The sequence below is a fragment of the Petromyzon marinus genome, chromosome 1 (genome assembly GCF_048934315.1).
Source record: "Petromyzon marinus isolate PM22_M1 ecotype Great Lakes invasive population chromosome 1, UKy_Petmar_22M1.pri1.0, whole genome shotgun sequence".
NCBI lineage: Eukaryota > Metazoa > Chordata > Hyperoartia > Petromyzontiformes > Petromyzontidae > Petromyzon > Petromyzon marinus.
Genome location: NC_133667.1, coordinates 37,190,230 through 37,211,118, shown reverse-complemented (window position 1 = coordinate 37,211,118; position 20,889 = coordinate 37,190,230). Strand labels below are relative to the sequence as shown.

At 55.3% G+C, this 20,889-nt stretch overlaps 1 protein-coding gene across 1 annotated transcript; it reads right to left on the bottom strand.

Moving 5' to 3' along the window:
* Positions 1 to 549: 549 nt before the first annotated feature.
* LOC116941201 (homer protein homolog 1-like) lies at positions 550 to 13,908 on the bottom strand. Its single transcript, XM_032951972.2, has 9 exons — positions 13,708 to 13,908; positions 3,662 to 3,818; positions 2,794 to 2,925; positions 2,478 to 2,570; positions 1,845 to 2,095; positions 1,565 to 1,721; positions 1,278 to 1,388; positions 1,094 to 1,174; positions 550 to 861 (listed from the first exon to the last, which is right to left on the bottom strand). The coding sequence occupies exons 1-9, from the start codon at positions 13,710 to 13,712 to the stop codon at positions 673 to 675; spliced, it is 1,176 nt and encodes a 391-aa protein (XP_032807863.1). The 5' UTR covers positions 13,713 to 13,908; the 3' UTR covers positions 550 to 672.
* Between the last annotated feature and the right edge of the window lie 6,981 nt (positions 13,909 to 20,889).

The window sequence follows — 20,889 nt, the reverse complement described above, 5'->3', positions numbered from 1 at the left end:
GCCGAGAGGGACCTAAATCTACCAAATGACGCCGCACAGCGAATGGACGGACACGAGATGGTGCGCGGGGACAGCAGCGAGCCTCCCACACGTCCGCGATGGGGCCCACGCACCCGCCAAGGGGGGACGGGGCCTCCCGCAAGCCCGCCCGGGGGTGGGGGGCGGGGGGGGGTCCTGCACACCCGTAACGGGAGCGGAGCGGACCGCGCGCCCACAGTACGATTTGCTACGATTACGAGCGTTAGTAACTCCGGGTCCGATTTCGTCATCCACGGCGACCGCCGTCGTCGCGCGGCCTCACGACCGTGCGGCGGACGTGGCGCGGGCCCGGCGGAGGGCGCGCCCCACACGGGCCTGACATCGACGCCGGCGGCCTCGCCCGCTCCTCGCAGCGGGCGGCCGCTCAAACCCCGAGCCCCGGCCGCCAGGGGGTCGTCGCCACCCGCGACCTTTGCCGCGGTGCTCTCGACGATGGCGTTCGGTGCGGTCCGTCGCCACCGCCGCCGTCACCGCGGGACCGAGCCCCGGGGAGCGGCACCGTCTCCCGACAAATGCATGCAAGCTGCCGTGCGTGTGCGCGAGTACGTGCGCGCGTGTGCGTTGATGTCGGCGCCTCCCACGGGGCTCGGTGGCGCTCTGCCCACCCGCCTGCCGGCGGTGCGGCGGCCCGCGTTAGTCGGCGAGCACCAGCTTGGCGACGCTCTCGCGTAGCTCGGTGAGCTCGGAGATCTTGCCATCGAGAACGCCCAGGACATCGCGCAGGCGCTCGCCCTGCTCCAGCTGCTGGGCCCGAGCGGCGCCCACGGCCTCCTCCAGCTCGGCCACACGCGCCGCCAGCCCCTCGGCCCGCTCCTCCGTCTCCTGCATGGGGGAGAGGGCCACTCGCTAGGGCCTCAGGCCGCAGCGCTCCACCCACGTGCTCCGCTCCACCATTCTACCGTGCACTCCACCGCTCTTCGCGTCACGCTCCACTCAATCCTCCGCCAGACACTACCCTGCATGTTCCACTCTACACCACAACGCTCCACTCACAAATGGCCCCATAAACGCACCACAAGAAAATGCACGCGTACATGAGAACACACGGACGCACCTTGAGCTGGCGGGATGCGGCGTCCCTCTGCGCCTCCACCTGCTGCACCACCTCTTGCTGCAGCTTCAGCCTCTCCACCTCCTACACGCGCAGTGACGCGCATTTACACACGGCGACGCACGCACTCGCGCAGAAACGCACACACGTGTGTACGCACTCCGGCGTCCCGCTCACTCCCCCTCACCTCTTCCCTCTCGTGCAGCGTCGCCTCCAGCAGCTCCACACGCTGCGCCAGCTCCGAGTTTCTCTCGGCCGCGGCGCCGCTCTCCCCCGTCTCGCTCTCCAGCTCCAACACCTGGCGGGTGAGCGGGGAGTGGGAGGGTGGGGTAAAGCGGATGAGGGGGGGCCGAGCAGGTGTGGGGAGTGAGTGCGTGAACACGCAGCACGGACACGTTAAGCACTGCCAGAGCTCCCCTCAGTTTGCCCGCGAGTGCCTCCCCCCTCTGCCGCCCCCCTCCCCCATGTCCCCACCCTCTGCCGCAGGTGCTCTGCCTCCCCCTGCAGTGCGTGGAGCTGCTGCTTCCCCGCGTCGGCGCTGGCGGTCGCGTCGGTGAGCGCCGCCGACAGCCGAGAGTTGCTGCTCTTCAGCGCCTGCAACTCCACCTCCCACTTCTTGCCGTTGGCGGAGCTGAGCGACGAGAACAACAACAAGAACTTAACTTTTATATACGACGCCTTTCAAGGTCAATTATACAGCTCGCCCCTCGCTCGCCCCTCGCTCGCCCCTCGCTTCCCCTCTCCTCCACCTCACCTCTGGGCGAGCGCCACCTTGAGTCGCTCGTTCTCGTAGGAGAGCTGGGCCTCTACGGGGACGCCCTGCGTCACCTTCTCGTCGTCTGTGCCGTTGTAGGCGGGGGGCTGCCCGGGGGTGCCGGGGGTCCCGGGGGTCCCGGGGGGCCCCGTGGGCCCCGTGGCTCCAGGGGGCCCAGGCGTGCCCGTCGGGTGCTGGGGCGGTTGCTGCTGCTGCTGCTGCTGGCTCGCCGAGTCGCTGCTGCTCGACTCCTGCGTGGGGGCGACCGCGCCGGCGTTCGTGTTACAACCACCGCACCACAACCGCGCCACAACCGCAACCGCGCCACCACTCTTCTCCCTCGAAGTCCCACCAATGCAAAGTGTCGGCTGCTCGGATTTTCTCTCTCCATGAGCTTCTGCTCCGTGCCTCTTCTCTCTGAGCAATTCGCCGTCCTCGCGCCACCGCATCCTCTCGCCTCCCGCTCGGTCTCCCCTCCTCCTGCCCTGCACCGGTGGCATCTCCACAGCCCTTGCCATTGTGCCGTTTGTGCTGAAAAGTGACATCGGAGGTCTGTCGTGCATTTGGGTTCGTGACCTGGAGGGTTCGTGACCTGGAGGGGTCATGGGGTTGTGACCTGGAGGGTGGACATACCTGCGAGTGGTTGCTGGACGTCTCCACCTTTTCCTGCGATTTCTCTCTCGCCGTGCGCGCTGCCTCCTTCACCTCCTGGAACTTCTCCGCAAACTGAGGAGAGGGTGGGGGAGGGGGCGCAGCACAGTCCATACACAAAGACAAATATCTCCCTATAGCCTCAACAGGCTCTGCGAGAAAGTGCTGTTAGTCGGCAAGGTGCACCAGCATGTGGGTGGCCAACACCACGCCCAGCCACCTTTGTCTGATGTTTTACACACTGCACCAGGTACTAATTTAAGGAGAGGAGGAGGAGGAGGCGGACGAGTGGGGGCACCTTGGTGAGATGCTGCTCGGATGAGAAGCCCAGGCCGTAGACCGTGTTGGCACGGCTGTCTGCCCACTGCCCAAACTTCTGTGACGTCTTGGTGAACGCCATGTTTGGCGTCACCGTGCTGTTGATGATCACCTGGGCACCAGGGAATGGGGGAGGGGGGGGCCATGAGAGAGGGAAGTTGGAGGGGCAATCGACACCACGGTGCCCGACATCACACACAGTTGGTCCGGCCAGAGCCGGGAATGTGAAGTGGCTGGGGCCCAGCGTCGCTGTCGTGCCTCAGCTCACAAGAATGTCCACGCTTTTTTTTCTCACTCCTGTTGCTCCCTCCCCACTCCACTCACCCCGCTCCCCGCTCCCCTCCTCGGCAGAACTGGGCCGGCGTCCAGTGAAAGCAATGAGCGCCTCGGCATCGTAACCAACAACCCCTCCCCCGCCACCACCACCATGACCAACAACGCTCCTCACCGCCCTGTCCACCACCACCGTGCACGCTCCGTAGCATGCCCACATGCCTGCAAGAATCCAACCGCAACAACCTCCCAACTCCTCACCACCACCAGCATCCTCGGCCTCACAATGTGACCACCACCACCACCACACGCTCGCCTGGTCCTGCAACAACATCCCAACCCCCATTACTACTACTCCTCATCCCCACCTCGCCGCTACCTCCCACACTGCGTGGCCCCCACCCGTCTTGCCTGCCCAAGCACTGTACACGCATTGCGTTGTGAGTCAGGAAGCTCGGAAGGCAGCGTTCAAGGAAGCAGCTGCAGCCAGCGGTGCTGTCGGTCGGCAAGGTGGCCCCTCCGGTGGGGTGGGGGGCGGCAACCCCCTCAGGCCCCTGGCGGGCCCCGCCGCTCACCTTGGTGCCGTCCATGCTGATGATGCGGTAGGCGTTGCGGGCCGAGTCGTAGTAGTAGGACACGGCGACCGCCTGCTTGCTCGCCGGGACCCAGTTCTTCTTGGTGGCCGGGTCGATCTGGAACACGTGCGCCTTCGTGCTGAAGATTGGCTGCTCCCTGCAGGGGAGGGTGGGAGGTTTGGAGGGTCAGGGGTCAGGGTGACTGACGGTTCCAGTTGATCTCCATCTACAAATTACCTCCATAGCCATCCTTGAACAAGTCCCTTCCACCAAGTCCTTCTACCATCACCACCACCATTATCCTCACTGTCACCACCATCATCGGCACTGCCATCACCACAACCATCATCGCAACCATGACCACCACAGCCATTGCCACCGTCACCACCAATATCGCGACAGCCATCACCACCGTCACCACCTCCCACAGCAGCATCACCATCACCACCACCGAGCTATGCCAGCACTCGGCCCGCGCAGTCGTGTTTGTACCACGGCTGCCGTTCCCCACCACCACGAGACCCTGGCACCCCCCACGGCCTGAATTACCACCCAATTTCACCCAGCTGGTGCACAACTCATCCCTCGCTCTCCGTGCTGCTAGCGCTCGATTCGTTAGTGAACGTACATGGCTCACATCTGGCGACACACACCTGTGAATTCACTAATTATGAATAATTACTCATACTAATTGGGAACTTTAGGTCAGCAAGCCCCTAGCAGAATCATTCACGCTCTATTTCGTGTGTCTCTATCTTGGCAACATTAAGCAAATGTTTTCATTTTACATCCAAGGAATCCAGAGTGCCCGAAGAAAACGCAGGCGTACAAGAAAAGACAAACATAGCTCAGAATCCTACTTGCTGTATTGTCACCCCCCCCTCGCCCAAATAGCACCAGCTCCCTACCCTGCCTGTGGGAATCCCACTTTGCCATAACTCTCATCCCCGCATGATCTATCAACTCCACCTCCATGCCACTGCTTGTGTGTGCCACCATACACTGCAGTAGGGAGGTGGCGTCGAAACACACACAGCTGCTGCTCACGCACACACACCTTTTGCACACACACTCCTTATGCGAGCGAACACACCTGCTGAACACACACACACCTTCTGCACACACCTACTGAACACACACACACCTGCTGAACACACACACCTGCTGCTGGTGCAGGAAGCTGGCACCCCACGCAGCAGTACACGGCACGTGTACACGGGGGCGGCACCTGTCGCCACGGCGTGCGAGGGCCGTGCGCAGGCCGTGCACGGCATGGCCAAGGCAATGGCGGTGGTGCCGGCGCCAGGGGCAGAGGAGATGGCGTCACCAGCACGTGGACACGGCCCACGTGCCCACGCAGCACTCTCCACCGAGTGTGAGCGTGTGGCAATCTGAGAGTGTGTGGCTATCTGAAAGTGTGTGGCAATCTGAGGGTGTGTGGCTATCTGAGATTGTGTGGCTGAGTGTGGCTATCTGAGAGTGTGTGGCTATCTGAGATTGTGTGGCAATCTGAGATTGTGTGGCTGAGTGTGGCTATCTGAGAGTGTGTGGCTATCTGAGAGCAAGTGGCTATCTGAGAGCGTGTGGCTATCTGAGAGCGTGTGGCTATCTGAGAGCGTGTGGCTATCTGAGAGTGTGTGGCTGAGTGTGGCTGGCTGAGTGTGGCTATCTGAGAGTGTGTGGCTATGTGAGACTGTGTGGATATCTGAGGTTGTGTGGCAATCTGAGTGTGTGGCAATCTGAGAGTGTGTGGCAATCTGAGAGTGTGTGGCAATCTGAGAGTGTGTGGCAATCTGAGATTGTGTGGCTGAGTGTAGCTATCTGAGAGTGTGTGGCTATCTGAGATTGTGTGGCAATCTGAGATTGTGTGGCTATCTGAGATTGTGTGGCTGAGTGTGGCTATCTGAGAGTGTGTGGCTATCTGAGATTGTGTGGCAATCTGAGATTGTGTGGCTGAGTGTGGCTATCTGAGAGTGTGTGGCTATCTGAGAGCGTGTGGCTATCTGAGAGCATGTGGCTATCTGAGAGCGTGTGGCTATCTGAGAGCGTGTGGCTATCTTTAGAGTGTGTGGCAATCTGAGAGCGTGTGGCTATCTGAGAGCGTGTGACTATCTGAGAGCGTGTGGCTATCTGAGAGCGTGTGGCTATCTGAGAGGGTGTGGCTATCTGAGATTGTGTGGCTATCTGAGAGCGTGTGGCTATCTGAGAGCGTGTGGCTATCTGAGAGCGTGTGGCTATCTGAGAGCGTGTGGCTATCTGAGAGCGTGTGGCTATCTGAGAGCGTGTGGCTATCTGAGAGCGTGTGGCTATCTGAGAGTGTGTGGCAATCTGAGATTGTGTGGCTATCTGAGTGTGTGGCTGAGTGTGGCTCACTGAGTGTGGCTATCTGAGAGTGTGTGGCTATGTGAGAGTGTGTGGATATCTGAGATTGTGTGGCAATCTGAGAGTGTGTGGCAATCTGAGATTGTGTGGCAATCTGAGATTGTGTGGCTATCTGAGAGTGTGTGGCAATCTGAGATTGTGTGGCTGAGTGTGGCTATCTGAGAGTGTGTGGCTATCTGAGATTGTGTGGCTATCTGAGATTGTGTGGCTATCTGAGATTGTGTGGCTGAGTGTGGCTATCTGAGAGTGTGTGGCTATCTGAGAGCGTGTGGCTATCTGAGAGCGTGTGGCTATCTGAGAGCGTGTGGCTATCTGAGATTGTGTGGCTATCTGAGAGCGTGTGGCTATCTTTAGAGTGTGGCAATCTGAGAGTGTGTGGAAATCTGAGAGTGTGTGGCTATCTGAGAGTGTGTGGCAATCTGAGATTGTGTGGCTATCTGAGTGTGTGGCTGAGTGTGGCTCACTGAGTGTGGCTATCTGAGAGTGTGTGGCTATGTGAGAGTGTGTGGATATCTGAGATTGTGTGGCAATCTGAGATTGTGTGGCAATCTGAGAGTGTGTGGCAATCTGAGATTGTGTGGCTATCTGAGAGTGTGTGGCAATCTGAGATTGTGTGGCTGAGTGTGGCTATCTGAGAGTGTGTGGCTATCTGAGATTGTGTGGCTATCTGAGATTGTGTGGCAATCTGAGATTGTGTGGCTGAGTGTGGCTATCTGAGAGTGTGTGGCTATCTGAGAGCGTGTGGCTATCTGAGAGCGTGTGGCTATCTGAGAGCGTGTGGCTATCTGAGATTGTGTGGCTATCTGAGAGCGTGTGGCTATCTTTAGAGTGTGTGGCAATCTGAGAGTGTGTGGCAATCTGAGAGTGTGTGGCAATCTGAGAGCGTGTGGCTATCTTTAGAGTGTGTGGCAATCTGAGATTGTGTGGCTGAGTGTGGCTATCTGAGAGCGTGTGGCTATCTGAGATTGTGTGGCTATCTGAGAGCGTGTGGCTATCTTAGAGCGTGTGACTGTCTGAGATTGTGTGGCTATCTGAGATTGTGTGGCTATCTGAGAGCGTGTGGCTATCTGAGAGCGTGTGGCTATCTGAGAGCGTGTGGCTATCTTAGAGTGTGTGGCTATCTGAGATTGTGTGGCTATCTTTAGAGTGTGTGGCAATCTGAGAGTGTGTGGCTATCTGAGATTGTGTGGCAATCTGAGATTGTGTGGCTATCTGAGATTGTGTGGCTATCTGAGATTGTGTGGCTATCTGAGATTGTGTGGCAATCTGAGATTGGCTGAGTGTGGCTATCTGAGAGTGTGTGGCAATCTGAGATTGTGTGGCTGAGTGTGGCTATCTGAGAGTGTGTGGCTATCTGCGAGTGTGTGGCTCTCTGAGATTGTGTGGCAATCTGAGAGTGTGTGGCAATCTGAGAGTGTGTGGCTATCTGAGAGTGTGTGGCAATCTGAGATTGTGTGTGGCAATCTGAGATTGTGTGTGGCTATCTGAGAGTGTGTGGCTATCTGAGATTGTGTGTGGCTGAGAGCAGTTGAATGTTTGTGGCAATCTGAGTGTGTGTGTGGCTATCAGAGTTTGTGGTTGCCTGTGTGTGGCTGAGCATGTGTTTATTTGTTTGTGAGTGTTGTGTACGATTGTCTATATGATTTTGAGTGGCTGTGTGTGCTAAGCGTCTATGTGTACAGTATATATGCCTGTGTTTCTCTCTGTAGTAATGACTTCTCTGTTTCTCTCTCTCTCTCTCTTCCCTCTCTTTCTCTGCCAACACAATCGGCCTCTGTCTCTCTCCTCTCCCCAGAGCTTCGGCATTCACGTCTAAAATAACACCCCCCTTTCAGTGCCGCGCGCTCACGTGTGCGACTGCGTGCGTTTGTCCGCGCGTCGGAGTCTGTGTGAGAATGAGCGCGAGAATTTGTGCGTGTATATGCGTGATGGTGGGAGCGCGTATGTGCCAGCAAGTGTGACTGATTTTGACCAAATGTGCGCGGGCGAGTGTGTGAGCGCGCGGGTGAGTGTGTGAGCGCGCGTGCGAGTATGCGAGCGCGTGTGTGTGTCTGTGTTGTAGAGAGCGTTGGCTTAGTGGTTAGCGCACTGCACTACAAACCCGGCCATCTGAATTGTATTTACGGCCTGGCCGGCATCAGTGGTGAATATTTTAACTAGAACTGGGCCTCCCCTAGGTCAGTTCAGCCTTAAATGAACCGGTGATTGGGTCTGGTGCTGGCTACACCATCCCCTTGTGCGCCGTGCTGGGCATAGTAGGCGCTCGCTAACAGCACTTGGCCGAACAGTCTGTGTTGGCTATATGGAGGATCTTTGTCTTCATGCGTGTGCCTGTGAATCCCCCACCTGTCCCGGAGTGTCGCGACTGCACATGACAGCCGCCGCCCTCCTCCTCGCCCAAATCGCCCATAAATCCCATGCCTAATACCACCCAAACCCCGACTACGGCTGCAACACCATCGCCACTGTGCTCCTCCCGAGCAACTCGCACAGTACGCAGGGTTGCAGCCTCCAACAGCTGCCCTCGTTAAACAACAACGCATAGCCGACACATCCTTCGCACAGACAATGCAGCAGAGCCAACACATCCTCCACATCAACAACACAGCACGTAGCCAACACATCCTTCACATAGCAAACACATCCTTCACATAGACAACACAGCCAACACACATCCTCCATATAGCCAACACATCCTTCACATAGACAACACAGCACATAGTCGACACATATAGCCCAAACGCATTCATATAGCCAAACAAGCACCGCGCATACCACGCATAGCCAGATCATTAGTACATGTGGTATTTGCGCCATTCTCATAGTACAAAGCTATCATGCAGGCACTATGTTTCACAGGCAGTCTGCTGTAGTTACACAGAAGGGGGCGTTGTTGCTATGTTTAATCCCAACTGAGTCATCTGCAGTGTAAATGTTCTAATTTGGACCATGACACCAGCACACAATGGCCTGCTACTCTTTTCGAATGGCGTCATGGGATCTTTAACGTCCATCGAGAGCAGACGGCGTGTAGTATTTTTTTTGGGTGATTCACCCGCAGTAATAACCAGGGCGGCCTGCTGGAATCAAACCACGAACCTTTGCAACCAGCAGCGAAAGCGCTGTGGCTGGACAATATCACGGCCAAACACATCACAGCAGCACCCACCCCCAGCAGCACCCACCCCCAGCAGCACCCACACCCAGCAGCACCCACACCCAGCAGCACCCACACCCAGCAGCACCCACACCCAGCAGCACCCACACCCAGCAGCACCCACACCCAGCAGCACCCACACCCAGCAGCACCCACACCCAGCAGCACCCACACCCAGCAGCACCCACACCCAGCAGCACCCACACCCAGCAGCACCCACACCCAGCAGCACCCACACCCAGCAGCACCCACACCCAGCAGCACCCACACCCAGCAGCACCCACACCCAGCAGCACGTTGTGTTTATTGCTCTACACATTTCTATTCGTTTGTAAACCAGTAACCGTTTCTTTCAATGCTGTTACCAGTTACACAAAAAAAGATGTTAGCCACCCTAGTGCATGCATCACCCCACTGACACCACACCGCACACTGGCAATCCCACACCACCACTACTTCCTCCGACACCACACTACTAACACCACTCCACAAGGACAGGGTTCAGAAGCGTCGCCATGCCTGGTGAGATGCGTTGCCTCCGCCATGGATGACGGCGCTTGGCAATTACAGCCGGGCCCTGGCACCGTGCGCCAGCCCCCACTGCGGTAATCACAGGCCCTGGCTGCGCTCTCCTCCTCACACCAATCCTCTCTCCCCTCGCGGTTTTTGTGGACGGGAGGCCCAGGTGGCTCAGAGAGGTGAATTAAGCGTGGGGCGGTGATCAACTCTGCAAGCATCCCCGAGTCAGTGGGGAAATTTCCACATTCATATGGCAGGGACCAATGTCTCAATTGTATAGAGCTGGAGCTCTCAATAGTGCATTTCTACGTATTTTTATGGTTCTTGAACACAGGCCCAAAGGCCAAAACGTCCAGGAGCCAGCAACAAATATCACCAACAAAGTTGTGATGGAGAAGAAGTACCACATTTCTTGGACTGAACGAGGTTGCAAAATCTTGGGGGAAAAAGATGATGGGAAGGAATACCAAAGTGCGAGGAAAGAAGCAGAAAGTGAGGCGTTGTTGTGAGCTGTGGTGGTTAAACACGGCGTGGATGAGACGCGGCAGTCTGGTGTACAGCAGGGAAGGGTTCATTGAAGAGAAGACAGCCACTCAGCAGCCCCCTCTCCACACAGCGGGCGCTGCGCTGTGGCTGTGCGGAGGGCGCTATTAGAGACGCCTATTGACGTAGACCTGTGCTATTCTCTTCCAGAGTCTTTCCTGCACTCGATGATGCAAGACTCTGCAGTCCGTAACCACGGGTCTTCGTTCATATGGCGCAGTTCTGTTATAATTTTTGGAAAAACCCACACGGTGTTAAACAGCATTTTTGGAATGATCAAACATTTTACAAAGTTGGGTGCACGATTTATAATCCCATCCCATGTAATTATCTTTTTAAGAACGTGACCTCAATTCATCACACATCCAACAGCTGTCAGGTAAAAATAATCACGTGGAAGGCCACTGCCACCTTTCGCAGGCACCCTTAATGGAAGCGTGACGCCCGTGCTGGCCACGTATGGATTTAATCGAGGATTTTGCGCAGTCAGCTCCATACGGAGGGCGCCGCGAGCCCCGTATGCTTAAGGGGCGGATGGCCTGGGTCCCTCCACGCTCTCCCTTATGATCGCTTGGAGAGATGGGGCCCAGCACCGGTGGTGAGAAGTCACCGGCTGCTGGCACCGCAAACACCGTATCCAGGGGACGGCCCTCTCCTCCTGCTGCTCGCCCTCCCCTCCCCTCGCATTCACCGACAGTACGCGTCCTCCACACATGCTGGAATCAGCAATCCCCAAAAATACCACACTTATAAATACCGCTGTGACCACGTGCTGCCGCACGGCCAGCGTGAGGTTGAGCGGAGCGGGCAGGATGGCGCGCGGGTCTCTTGCCGGGCCCAGTAACACGAACAGCCAAGGCTAGCAGGGCTTGTCCGGGGCAAGCGCTGCCCCCGATCCATAAGATGGGTGGAGGCGGCCCCGAGATGACACAAGATGTGTGCTCAGCTGCACCGGCGTGCGCCCCCCTCACCCATACCCCAGGAATTCACTTTTCCTCAAAGATGGGCCACGTGTGCACGCCACACACACTCAGCCGCTTAAAACGTAGGGCCATGTTTACACGGTGCTGCGTACACGATGTTCACTCGCTGGAGATCGGTGCAATGCTACAGCTCCCTTGGCTGCCCCTTCAGCTGCCCCTGCACAACCTCTGCCGTGCCATATTTTATGGCCCCATGAGCGCGAGGCACTGGGTGTAACGAGGTCTGGAAATGTTGCTGTGACAGAGGACAGAGATGTCTCCTGGTGAACGCATTCCAGTGCGTGAGCCGTATTGTCTGGAACTTTCCTTTATAGAATTTTCCTTTGGTTTTTGGCTGCATTTTCGGTTCATTGGAGCGACGGTGCTGGCTGAGCTCTGGTGAAGGTTCACACCCACTGCTCTTGGGTCAGCATACAATCACCCACGAATTTTGGAGGTGTTTTTTTTGGCTTCCTACATAACTGTTTTAAACAAATTAACGTCTGACTAGAGAACAACTAACCGCTGGACCAATCTGATGATGATCACGGACTATGTGCTCACTCATTGTGAAGGCAAATTTAAAGAGCTGCATCTTTGCTCAAATGAACAGCACTCACCTCTGCCCTGGGCCCACTGAGGTGTGCAAGGAATTATGTCAGGGCAAAGGGGGGCAATTGCCAAAGGCCTCACTCAGAATATGGCCCCACATATGGATTGGCTTCTGAACGGTGGAATAAAAGGGCCCGCAGGTGGAATTCTGCCCCCGGCCTCCAGGAACCTCTGGGTGGCCCTGTATGTTAGTACTGTCGCATGGTGACACTGGCGCATAGCCAGCGACTCCATGGGAATTGTGCCTCCTCACAAAGTGGTTCTCATATGATCAACCTCGTATGGACAATTGGTTAAGTGGAACTTTGTCTAGGTTGAACTTGCAGCCTTCAGACTGAGTTGCGCGCTGGGTAACCCTGCAGTAGGACCTTAACTCTACCCAACACCCTCATGCACCACCACCACCCTCTCGCAAACAACGCAACCCCCCATCCCACTTCCTCATCATCACCACGCCACAATATCATGACACATTTCCCAGTAATGGTTATTCAAACATCAAATGCCATTTAATTTATTAATAATGTTGGTTGCAGGGTTATTTTTGACCGTTGGCTTTTCTTCCAAGCGTAACAAGTTTTAACCCCAGTGCCTGCCCAAGGCCCCGCTCACACCACGTCTGGCAGAAATTAAGGACACAGGCCATGCGGTCAGCATCACCACCACCTTGGACTTGCATTCAATATGTACTGACCAATGTTTGCGTGGCCCAACAGTTACAGCCACAAAACACTGCCCCCCCGCCCCTCTCAATGGGATGGTGTGAACGTAGGTCTAGAAGCCCCTCCATCTCTCCCGCAAAGCAGCTTTGTCGATAGACTGTAGCCGTCACGAGCAGGAATGGTACCAGTGATTGTTGCCCTGTCTTCCGCCTCTCTGATCCTCATCCTGTTCACAAGGCTCCCACCACCTCCTCTTAGCCCCTTTGCGCCCCCCCCCCAAAGTGTCCTACCTGCTACACAAACCTCCCCAAGACCCCATTGCCTTCTCACACCCCCACATACAACGCTAGGCTCGGCCTTCATTCTCAAGTCCACCATTCTACCTATGACCGCAGCCACCCAATGACCTGCAGACCCCAGTCTCCTATGGCCTCTCCAGTCTCTCAAGGTCCCTCAAATTCCCAAGGCCCTAATAGGCCAAGGCCACCCACTCTCCCATGTCTTCCCGTCTCTACAGGTCTTGTCGTGCCCCTTTGCCCTGGCCACAACCCCGTCTCTGGGTCCCTCCACCGCGTGTCTGCCTCCCCTCCCATCTATGGACCCCCACGTCTCTCGCCGCGGGGTTCATTTGATATTTTTTTTCGCGGCGCCGCATTCCTGGGTTCACGAGATGCTGCGCGACAAGAGCGGGGGGCCGGGCACAGCCGATAGCTCTCGCGGGGGGGGGGCGGGTTGGTCCCTCTGGGGGTAGGGGGCCGCGATCCCTGGGGCCCCGGGTGCCCGCGGCACCAGCGGGGGGCGAGGGGGTACTCTTAATTGGACTCTGCATTTGATACGGACTGCGGCTTCGCTTGTTTACTTGCCCGAGCGGAGCCCGCAACTCGGGGGGGGGGGGGCGGGCGGGGTCCAGGGTCCCCGATAGGAGACGGGGTAGTAAGCGGGAGATGAAGCCTGAGACCCCGAGAGAGAGGCAAGAGACCCCGAGAGAGGCAGCGGGTCCCGTGTCGCAGGGATGGGTGAGCGAATCCCGGACCCAGCGGCGAAGGGGAGAGAGAGAGCGCACAGGGCCCGGACTCCAGGACCCCGACCGAGACCCCGATTCTTGGGCCCCCTCCCCGAGACCCTCTCCGGGCCCCCGTGGTAAACGCGAATAACGGGACCCGGGCGAGCGCGGCGCGGGGGTGAGGGGAAAGCGGGAGTCGCACTCACCCCATGGTGGCGGGAGCGAGGCCCGGGCGGGCGGGACGAGGGAGCGAGGGGATGAGGGAACGAGGGGATGAGGAGGGACGCGCAGTCGGGGTCCCCGGGGCCCCCGCTGCTCCCGCCGCCTCCGCACAGCGGACCCCAAGCGTGACGTCACGCGACGCGCTGCGTCATCACGCAGCGGCGGCACCGAGTGCGTCGTCGCGCACGCGTGCGTCCTGACGCCGCCCAGTTGGTTTGGCGACGTCATTGCATAGCGCGCGTCGTGACGTCATCGTCGCGTTATCGCATTCGTGACGTTTGTGAAGTCGGATTGTACGTGACGTCAACGACATGTGACGCCACTGGTAAAAACATCATGCCCATTTAAAATGACGTCACGTCACGGCCTGACGTCATGCGTCGCCGCGCTCCTGCTTCAGGATGTCCTGGCCCCGCCACGGGAATGTGAGTGATGTCCACTTTCAAAGACTGCGAGCTCCCCCCCCCCCCCGCAGGTATTCGTGCCTCTACACACCGCCTCCACCCGGGCCCTGCCGCCGCTACGCCCCCCGTGGTGTCGGCTCGCGGCGTTCGCCTCCGAGTCATTCGGCGCGCAGCACGGGAGGGGGCGCTGCGGCCTCACGGTGCGCGTGAGCCGGGTGCTTGGGGTGATGATGGTGGACTTGGTGATGGTGGACTTGGTGATGGTGGACTTGGTGATGGTGGACTTGGTGATGGTGGACTTGGTGATGGTGGACTTGGTGATGGTGGACTTGGTGATGGTGGTGGCTGTAGAGGGGCCCTGGTATCAGTGGTTCAGTTTTCAGTTCAGTTTATTTATTTTGGTATTGCCCTGTGAGCCATACGGCTCTTCAATCGGGTGCAACCACAACAAACAAAAAACAAAAACACGAACAAGAAAACATCTTAAAGTGACTATGTGACTGTGCAAACAGAAAATCCATGAAAAAACAGCAAAATATTCCTGAAAAAAGCACCGTACACCAACTCTGTGTGCAAAAAATCCCAGTGGGATGCAAGTCAAACAACAACAACCACAAGAAAACTTAGATTAAGGACATCAGTCTAACTCCGTACTACAACAAAACAAACATGTCCAAACCAAAAAACTTTTCGAAATCACCAAAAAATAAAGCCATAATTGCAACGTAACAGTGATCATAGGGACTGTGACCGAATTTTTTACAATAAACTACATAAATAACATGTAACACCAAATCCTAGAGCCATAGCTGGCTGCATGAGTTACTCCACAACAACAGAAGCATCAGTCGGAGTATCAAAAATTTCAATGCACCTTTAAGATCAGCACACTAAATCAAAATACAGATAATACCTTGCAGCGTCATCCGGAGCGAAACATTTTATTTTATTTTATGCCAATGAATAGCAGTGGCAGCTAGGGGTGTACAACTCCTCTAGAGCAGTTTTGAGAGAAGATCTCATTGGTAGCGATTCAAGTTGCAGTTTATTGGCAATAGCATTCCAGACCCTAGGGCCTAGGGGCATCAATAGCAAAGGCCCTTCCTCCAGTTTTTGTACGGCAATAGGGAATGTGAAGCTGGTAAATGAGCGAAGACCTGAGGTCAAATTTGTTCTTTGAAACAGAGAGGATATCCAGCAGGTAGTCTGCGGATTTTTTTGTAAGTACATCGTGAATAAATAAGATCTGGTGCACAAGGCGTCGAACATTAAGAGATGTTAAGTTTGATCCAATGTAGAGATCACAGTGGTGAGTCCTATATGGGCAGTTCAATGTAAATCTTAAGTGATAGATGGAATCAGTAAGTACTTGGGGCTGATTTATACACGATGTCACAGTAGTCAAGTAGAGGCAGTATGGTAGCTTTTATCAATTCCAAACGGAACATTGGGGGGAAGCAGTGCTTGTGTCGATACAGAAAACCAATTTTTATGTTTGTCTTTTTACAAATATAATCAATGTGATCTTCAAAATTCAGTTTTGAATCCAGGATGACCCCAAGATACTTATAGATCTTGACTTGCTCTATTTGATAATTATTTAAGGAATGTAATTGGGGAAAAATAATTTCCTGCTTTGGTCCTGGTGAGAAGCATAGCACCTTGGTTTTGGAGGTATTCAGGACTAGTTTAAGAGCAACTAGCTGATCTTGTAGTTTGTTGAAATCACCCTGTAGCTTAGCAATCACGTCATCTGGAGAGTGGCCAGCAGTAATCAGTATCGTGTCATCTGCAAAAAGATTTACCCTGGAATGATCCAGGTCAGTGCCCAAGTCATTGACATAAAGAGAGAACAAAAGGGGGCCGAGGATGGAACCCTGTGGAACCCCTTTTGTTATCTTAACACTGTTTGACCTCCAACCATCTGTGAATACAGTATGGGTGCGAGAAAAGAGGTAATTTTGTAACCATTTTACAGCGTTGTCGGAAAAACCGAGGCAACTTAGTTTACTAAGCAGGTGTTGTGGGCTACTGTATCAAAAGCTTTGGACAGGTCTAGAAAAAGACAGGTTGTCATAGTTATTGGGAATGGGATTTCACGAGAACCGCATGTTTCAGCTGCTGCTGTGGAGCAGTCAGTGGCTTTCCGTCACAGAATATTCCGCCACTAAATATCCGCACAGGCATGCACGCTGCAAGGGAGTTCACGTGTTTCCTGCAAACGACAACCACACGCCTACCTATCCACCAAGACTCCAACAATGTTACCTCGCCGCAAGCTCAAGTCTCGACCCCATCCATTGTGGGACCGCGCTGCTGCTGTCACCATCCTAGAATCTCACCCAGATCCGGAAGAACGTTGCTGACGAACAGAGTGCAACAATGCGGCCGTCCAGAATAAACCCCTCAAAGGAGATCCAAACATCACCGCACCACATCCGCTTTGACATTCCTCCTCTAAGCCACCGGTGGAACCATCGACCGCATCAGAACATCAACAGGGCCACTCACGGTGACAAGATGTTAACTCCCTCGCCTGGTACACGGGAGGGCCTGGGTTCGATCCCGACCCTGACGCCTGTATATTTGGAGTTTGCGTGTTCTCCCCGTAGTTGCGTCGACTTTTCTCCGGGTCCTCCAGTTTTTCCCTGCAAATTTAGAATCATGCGTTTAGAGTATTTGCCTACTCAAAATGTCAACATGATAAGCCACTTCGTTGAGTGGCTAGGTCGCTTCTGAAAAAGAGATATATAGCTCAGTGGGGCTTACCTGGTAAAATAGTAAATACACAGGACAATGCGCACATCTTCATGAATGGAATGTTAAAGACAAAGCCACAGTAATGCGATTCTGGCCATGCAACCCAAACGATGGACCACACAGTAAACCACTGTAGCCTGCGCTCCTTCAACGAAGAGGAACAGCGTAACGACACGAACTCTCTCTGCTGAAGTCCTCTCGTCGTGGCCAGGAAACCTCGACATTGGCTCGTGACCGTATTGCTGTCATGCACACGAATAGAACAGTGGCCCCATGTCCTCAGTTCCAGACCCCCTGTGTCCCTCTCTGTAACCCCCCTCCAACCCTGTACAGCACTGTTGCCTCCAGTCCCCTTCTGTACCCTCGGATCTCATCGCCAGGGGTCTCACTGCACCATCCGCCTCTGCCTGTCCCTGGCGCGGTCTGAGTTTTATTATCATCATGACTCCCGATGGCTCAGTGAGGCCACAGTAAAGCCCGCCTCCTCAAACACAAACATAGCAAGGGAACCACTACTCTGTGTATAGCGGCTTAATCGCGTCTGCGTACTGCAATCCGATTTTGATTCATACAGCGTCTTTGTGTAACTGCGTCCACTTTATTCTGTTTGTCCGAGTCTCTGTGTTTTTCTGGCCCTTTGCGTATTTGTGAATCTGTGTTTATGAGCCTGGGTATTTGTGAATCTGTCTGTGTGTCTCACTGGGGATCTCGGTATGTCTATGAATATGTCCGGGTCGCCCTGTCTGTGTCTCTGTGTGCACACATCGGTGTACACACCGTTGCACGTCATTTAGAGGTGGCAGGCAGGCGCGTACAAGTGTTGTCAGCGGGCACCCACGATGGCCGTCACACCAAGGAGTGGGTGATGATTAAACATTGCATCAAGTACTCAGGCTAAATCAATGTCGGGGAGGCCCATAACCGGTTCATATAGAGGATTCGTCACCCGTGTTAGCCGTGAGCGTGAATAAAACTCGGGTCGCCGGGTTCGTAGCGCAGCGCCCTAACCGCTACGCTGCGCACACTCACTCACTCCACGTGCCAAGCGACTCAATGAAAGCATTGAGTCAGAGAACGGCGACCCACAGCCCTGCCCTGTCTACCACTCCAACCACCACAACTACACACGACCATTCACAATCACAAACAGCGCGCTCACCGCTACATTACTACCTCTCCCCATCACCAACACGCTCAACAGCCACACACAACGGCGCAATTCGCCATTAAGTTGCGGTGACGTCAACACGGCGTTTGTGCCAGGCTATGTGCACCTCGAAGCCACGTGAAGTTCCGAAGGGTCGCTGTTAGCAGGCCACGGGGCATACCCAGGTGCTATGTGTTCACTGACTGAGATGATTGGCAGATGCACCATCTGTGCCTCCTACTGTGTCAACTTGCTGGATTTTATTCGTTGTTGTGGGCGTCGCTCCTCTACTTTCCGCTATTGTTGACGGGCGACAGCCTCCAATTTCCAAGGAGCGTCCTTAACGAGCTATATCTTTCAAACATCTGTGAGCTCCTCACACAATCTAGTCTGGTTAAACCCAGGGTGGACCATAGGCAGGCCAGCGTGAATGTTGCAAACCAGCGCAGATGTTTCTTTAAAAGGGCTCTACGTTTGCAAGCATAAGACAGATTCACATGGAGCGGTAGTCCAGGTAACTTCCACAAAACGTGACCCAGCTGATGAAAACATAGTGCCACTCGACTGATTCGGAGTGAGACCTCCGCTGCCAATCCGTAACTGCTCATAAGCACACTGCCCAGGTGTGGAAACTTCCCCACTCTTTCCACAACTTGCCCGATCACTCATGGGGAGTTTAATCGTGGATTGTTTGATAATATAAAACACCCCAGCAGGTGTTTTGTGTTTTCGTGGGGGTGATGGCAAGGCCCAATCCCTTCGTGGCACGCTCCAAGTTCAGCAACAGTCCCCAACTCATTCTCAGAGTGTGCTGTGTGTGTCTTTGTACCTGTGTTTCTCTGTGTGTATCTGTGTGTGTCTATGAGTGTGTCCGAGTCTCTCTTTCTCTTTGTGTATGTGAGTCTTTGTGTGTCAATGTCGAATTTGTTGAATTATTAGTATGGGAGTGTGTGTCAATGCGTGCGTGTCAGTGTGCATCTGGCTTCAGTCTGATCGCATAGAGGGGGCTAAGCGGGCAGGGCACAGGCTAGACAAGAGATGGACTGATGCGGTACAGAAAGATGTGGAGCTGAGTGGACTTGCTGATGACCGATACCAGCGGTGTCAAGTGAAGGATGCGGTTTCCCTCCAACAACAACAACGGAGGGCAGAGGAGCGACGCTCACAACAACGAGCGGAGCACCGGGCGGATAAAATACAGCAAGTTGGCACAGTAGCTGGTACAGCTGGTGCATCTACCAGTCATCTTAGTCAGCCAACCCATGGCACCTGTCCCGAGACTTCCTCCAGTCAGCGAGCCCTTGACACTTCACGTGGCCTCAAAGTGCACCTGGCCTGGCACAGGCGTCGTGGTGACATTACCGTCACTTAGTGGCGAATGGCGGGGTATTTTTATACACCCGTGTGTGTTAGTGTATATGTGTGTCTGTTAGTGTTGGCCACTTCGCCTGGCCAAACCCCAATTGGCGGAGCCAGGAGATTGAATCTCTACCCTCGGGGCTCCTCCAGAAACAACGAAAAGCCACTTCGTGTGGCCACGTGGAATGTTCGAACGCTCACTGCGGAGGAGAGGCTGCCACCCCTCTGTCGGGAGCTGGACCGGTACCGCCTGGATCTCTGTGGCATTCAGGAGGGCCGGTGGACCGGTTCTGGCTCCTGTCACCATGAGGGGTGGACAGTTCTCTACTCTGAGCAGCAGACTGCCAAACAACAGGGTGTGGCTCTTCTTTTGATCAAAAGAATGAAGGGGGCGTGGGAGCGTGGTGGTGAGGTGTGGGAAGCTGTAAGCCCCAGGCTACTTTGGGCTCGCCTTCCCATCAACTGGAGGCGAGGAGTGGTAGTCATGGTTACTTATGCCCCCACCGAAGACGAACATCCGTGGAGGGATGCAGGCAAAGCCGATGAATCAGATGCCTTCTATGACCTCCTGTCACAGGTGCTGGCTAAAGTGGCCTCTCGGGATAGAGTCATCTTGTTGGGTGACTTCAATGCCCGAGTTGGTCATGATGCTGGCACCTGGTCTGGAGTGATTGGAGGGCATGGGCCAGATCAGCTCAATAACAACGGTAGGAGACCGCTAGATTTTTGTGCAGCCCATGGGCTTGTAATTACCAACACGCTGTTCCGGCATCGGCGCATCCACACAACGTCATGGATGCATGCCGGGTCCAAGCAAGAACATCTGCTGGACTACAAAGTGACGGACCAGCGGATGCCAGCCCATGTCCTTGACACCAGAACCTACTGTGGAGCTGATCTGCCCTCTGACCATCGACTCGCCATTCTTCCGCTCCGGTGGTGGGTGTACACCCAGGACCCCATTCCAACCTAAAGTGGCCTGGTCTCAGTTATCTGATTAAAGTTGCAAGCGAGAATTTCATCATCGCTTGCGGCTGGGGTTGGCATCGTCCCCGACTCCTCCTGATGTCGAGGGTAAATGGGCGAGGTTTAGGACTGTCACTCATGCAGCTGCATTGGCTGCTTTGGGTACGCGGTCCAGACCTCCCCAGAGACCCTGGCTGACAGAGGAGGTGTTCAGGATAGTTGAGAAAAAGCGACAGGCCCACTGTCATCGGCTACAGAATCCCACGTCAGAGAATGAGGAGGCTTACCGCAGCCTTCGCTCGGAGGTTCGGGGAGCCGTGAGGCGCTGCAAGGATGGGTGGTGGTCGCGGGCCCAGCCACCGCATGCCGAAACAGCTTTTGTTCGGCCGGATCGAGGGGGCTAAACGGGCGCGGCACGGACTAGAGAAGAGATGGAGTGATGTGGTACAGGAGGACGTGGAGCTGAGTGGACTTGCCGATGACTGGTACCAGCGGTGTCAAGATCGGCCTCTGTGAAGGAGGCTCGTGAA

Coding starts and splice junctions, on each gene's coding strand:
- LOC116941201 (XM_032951972.2), bottom strand. Junction 1,389..1,564: donor CAGAGCACCTGCGGCAGAGG/GTGGGGACATGG, acceptor CTCACCCGCCAG/GTGTTGGAGCTGGAGAGCGA. Junction 862..1,093: donor CCGCATCCCGCCAGCTCAAG/GTGCGTCCGTGT, acceptor TCCCCCATGCAG/GAGACGGAGGAGCGGGCCGA.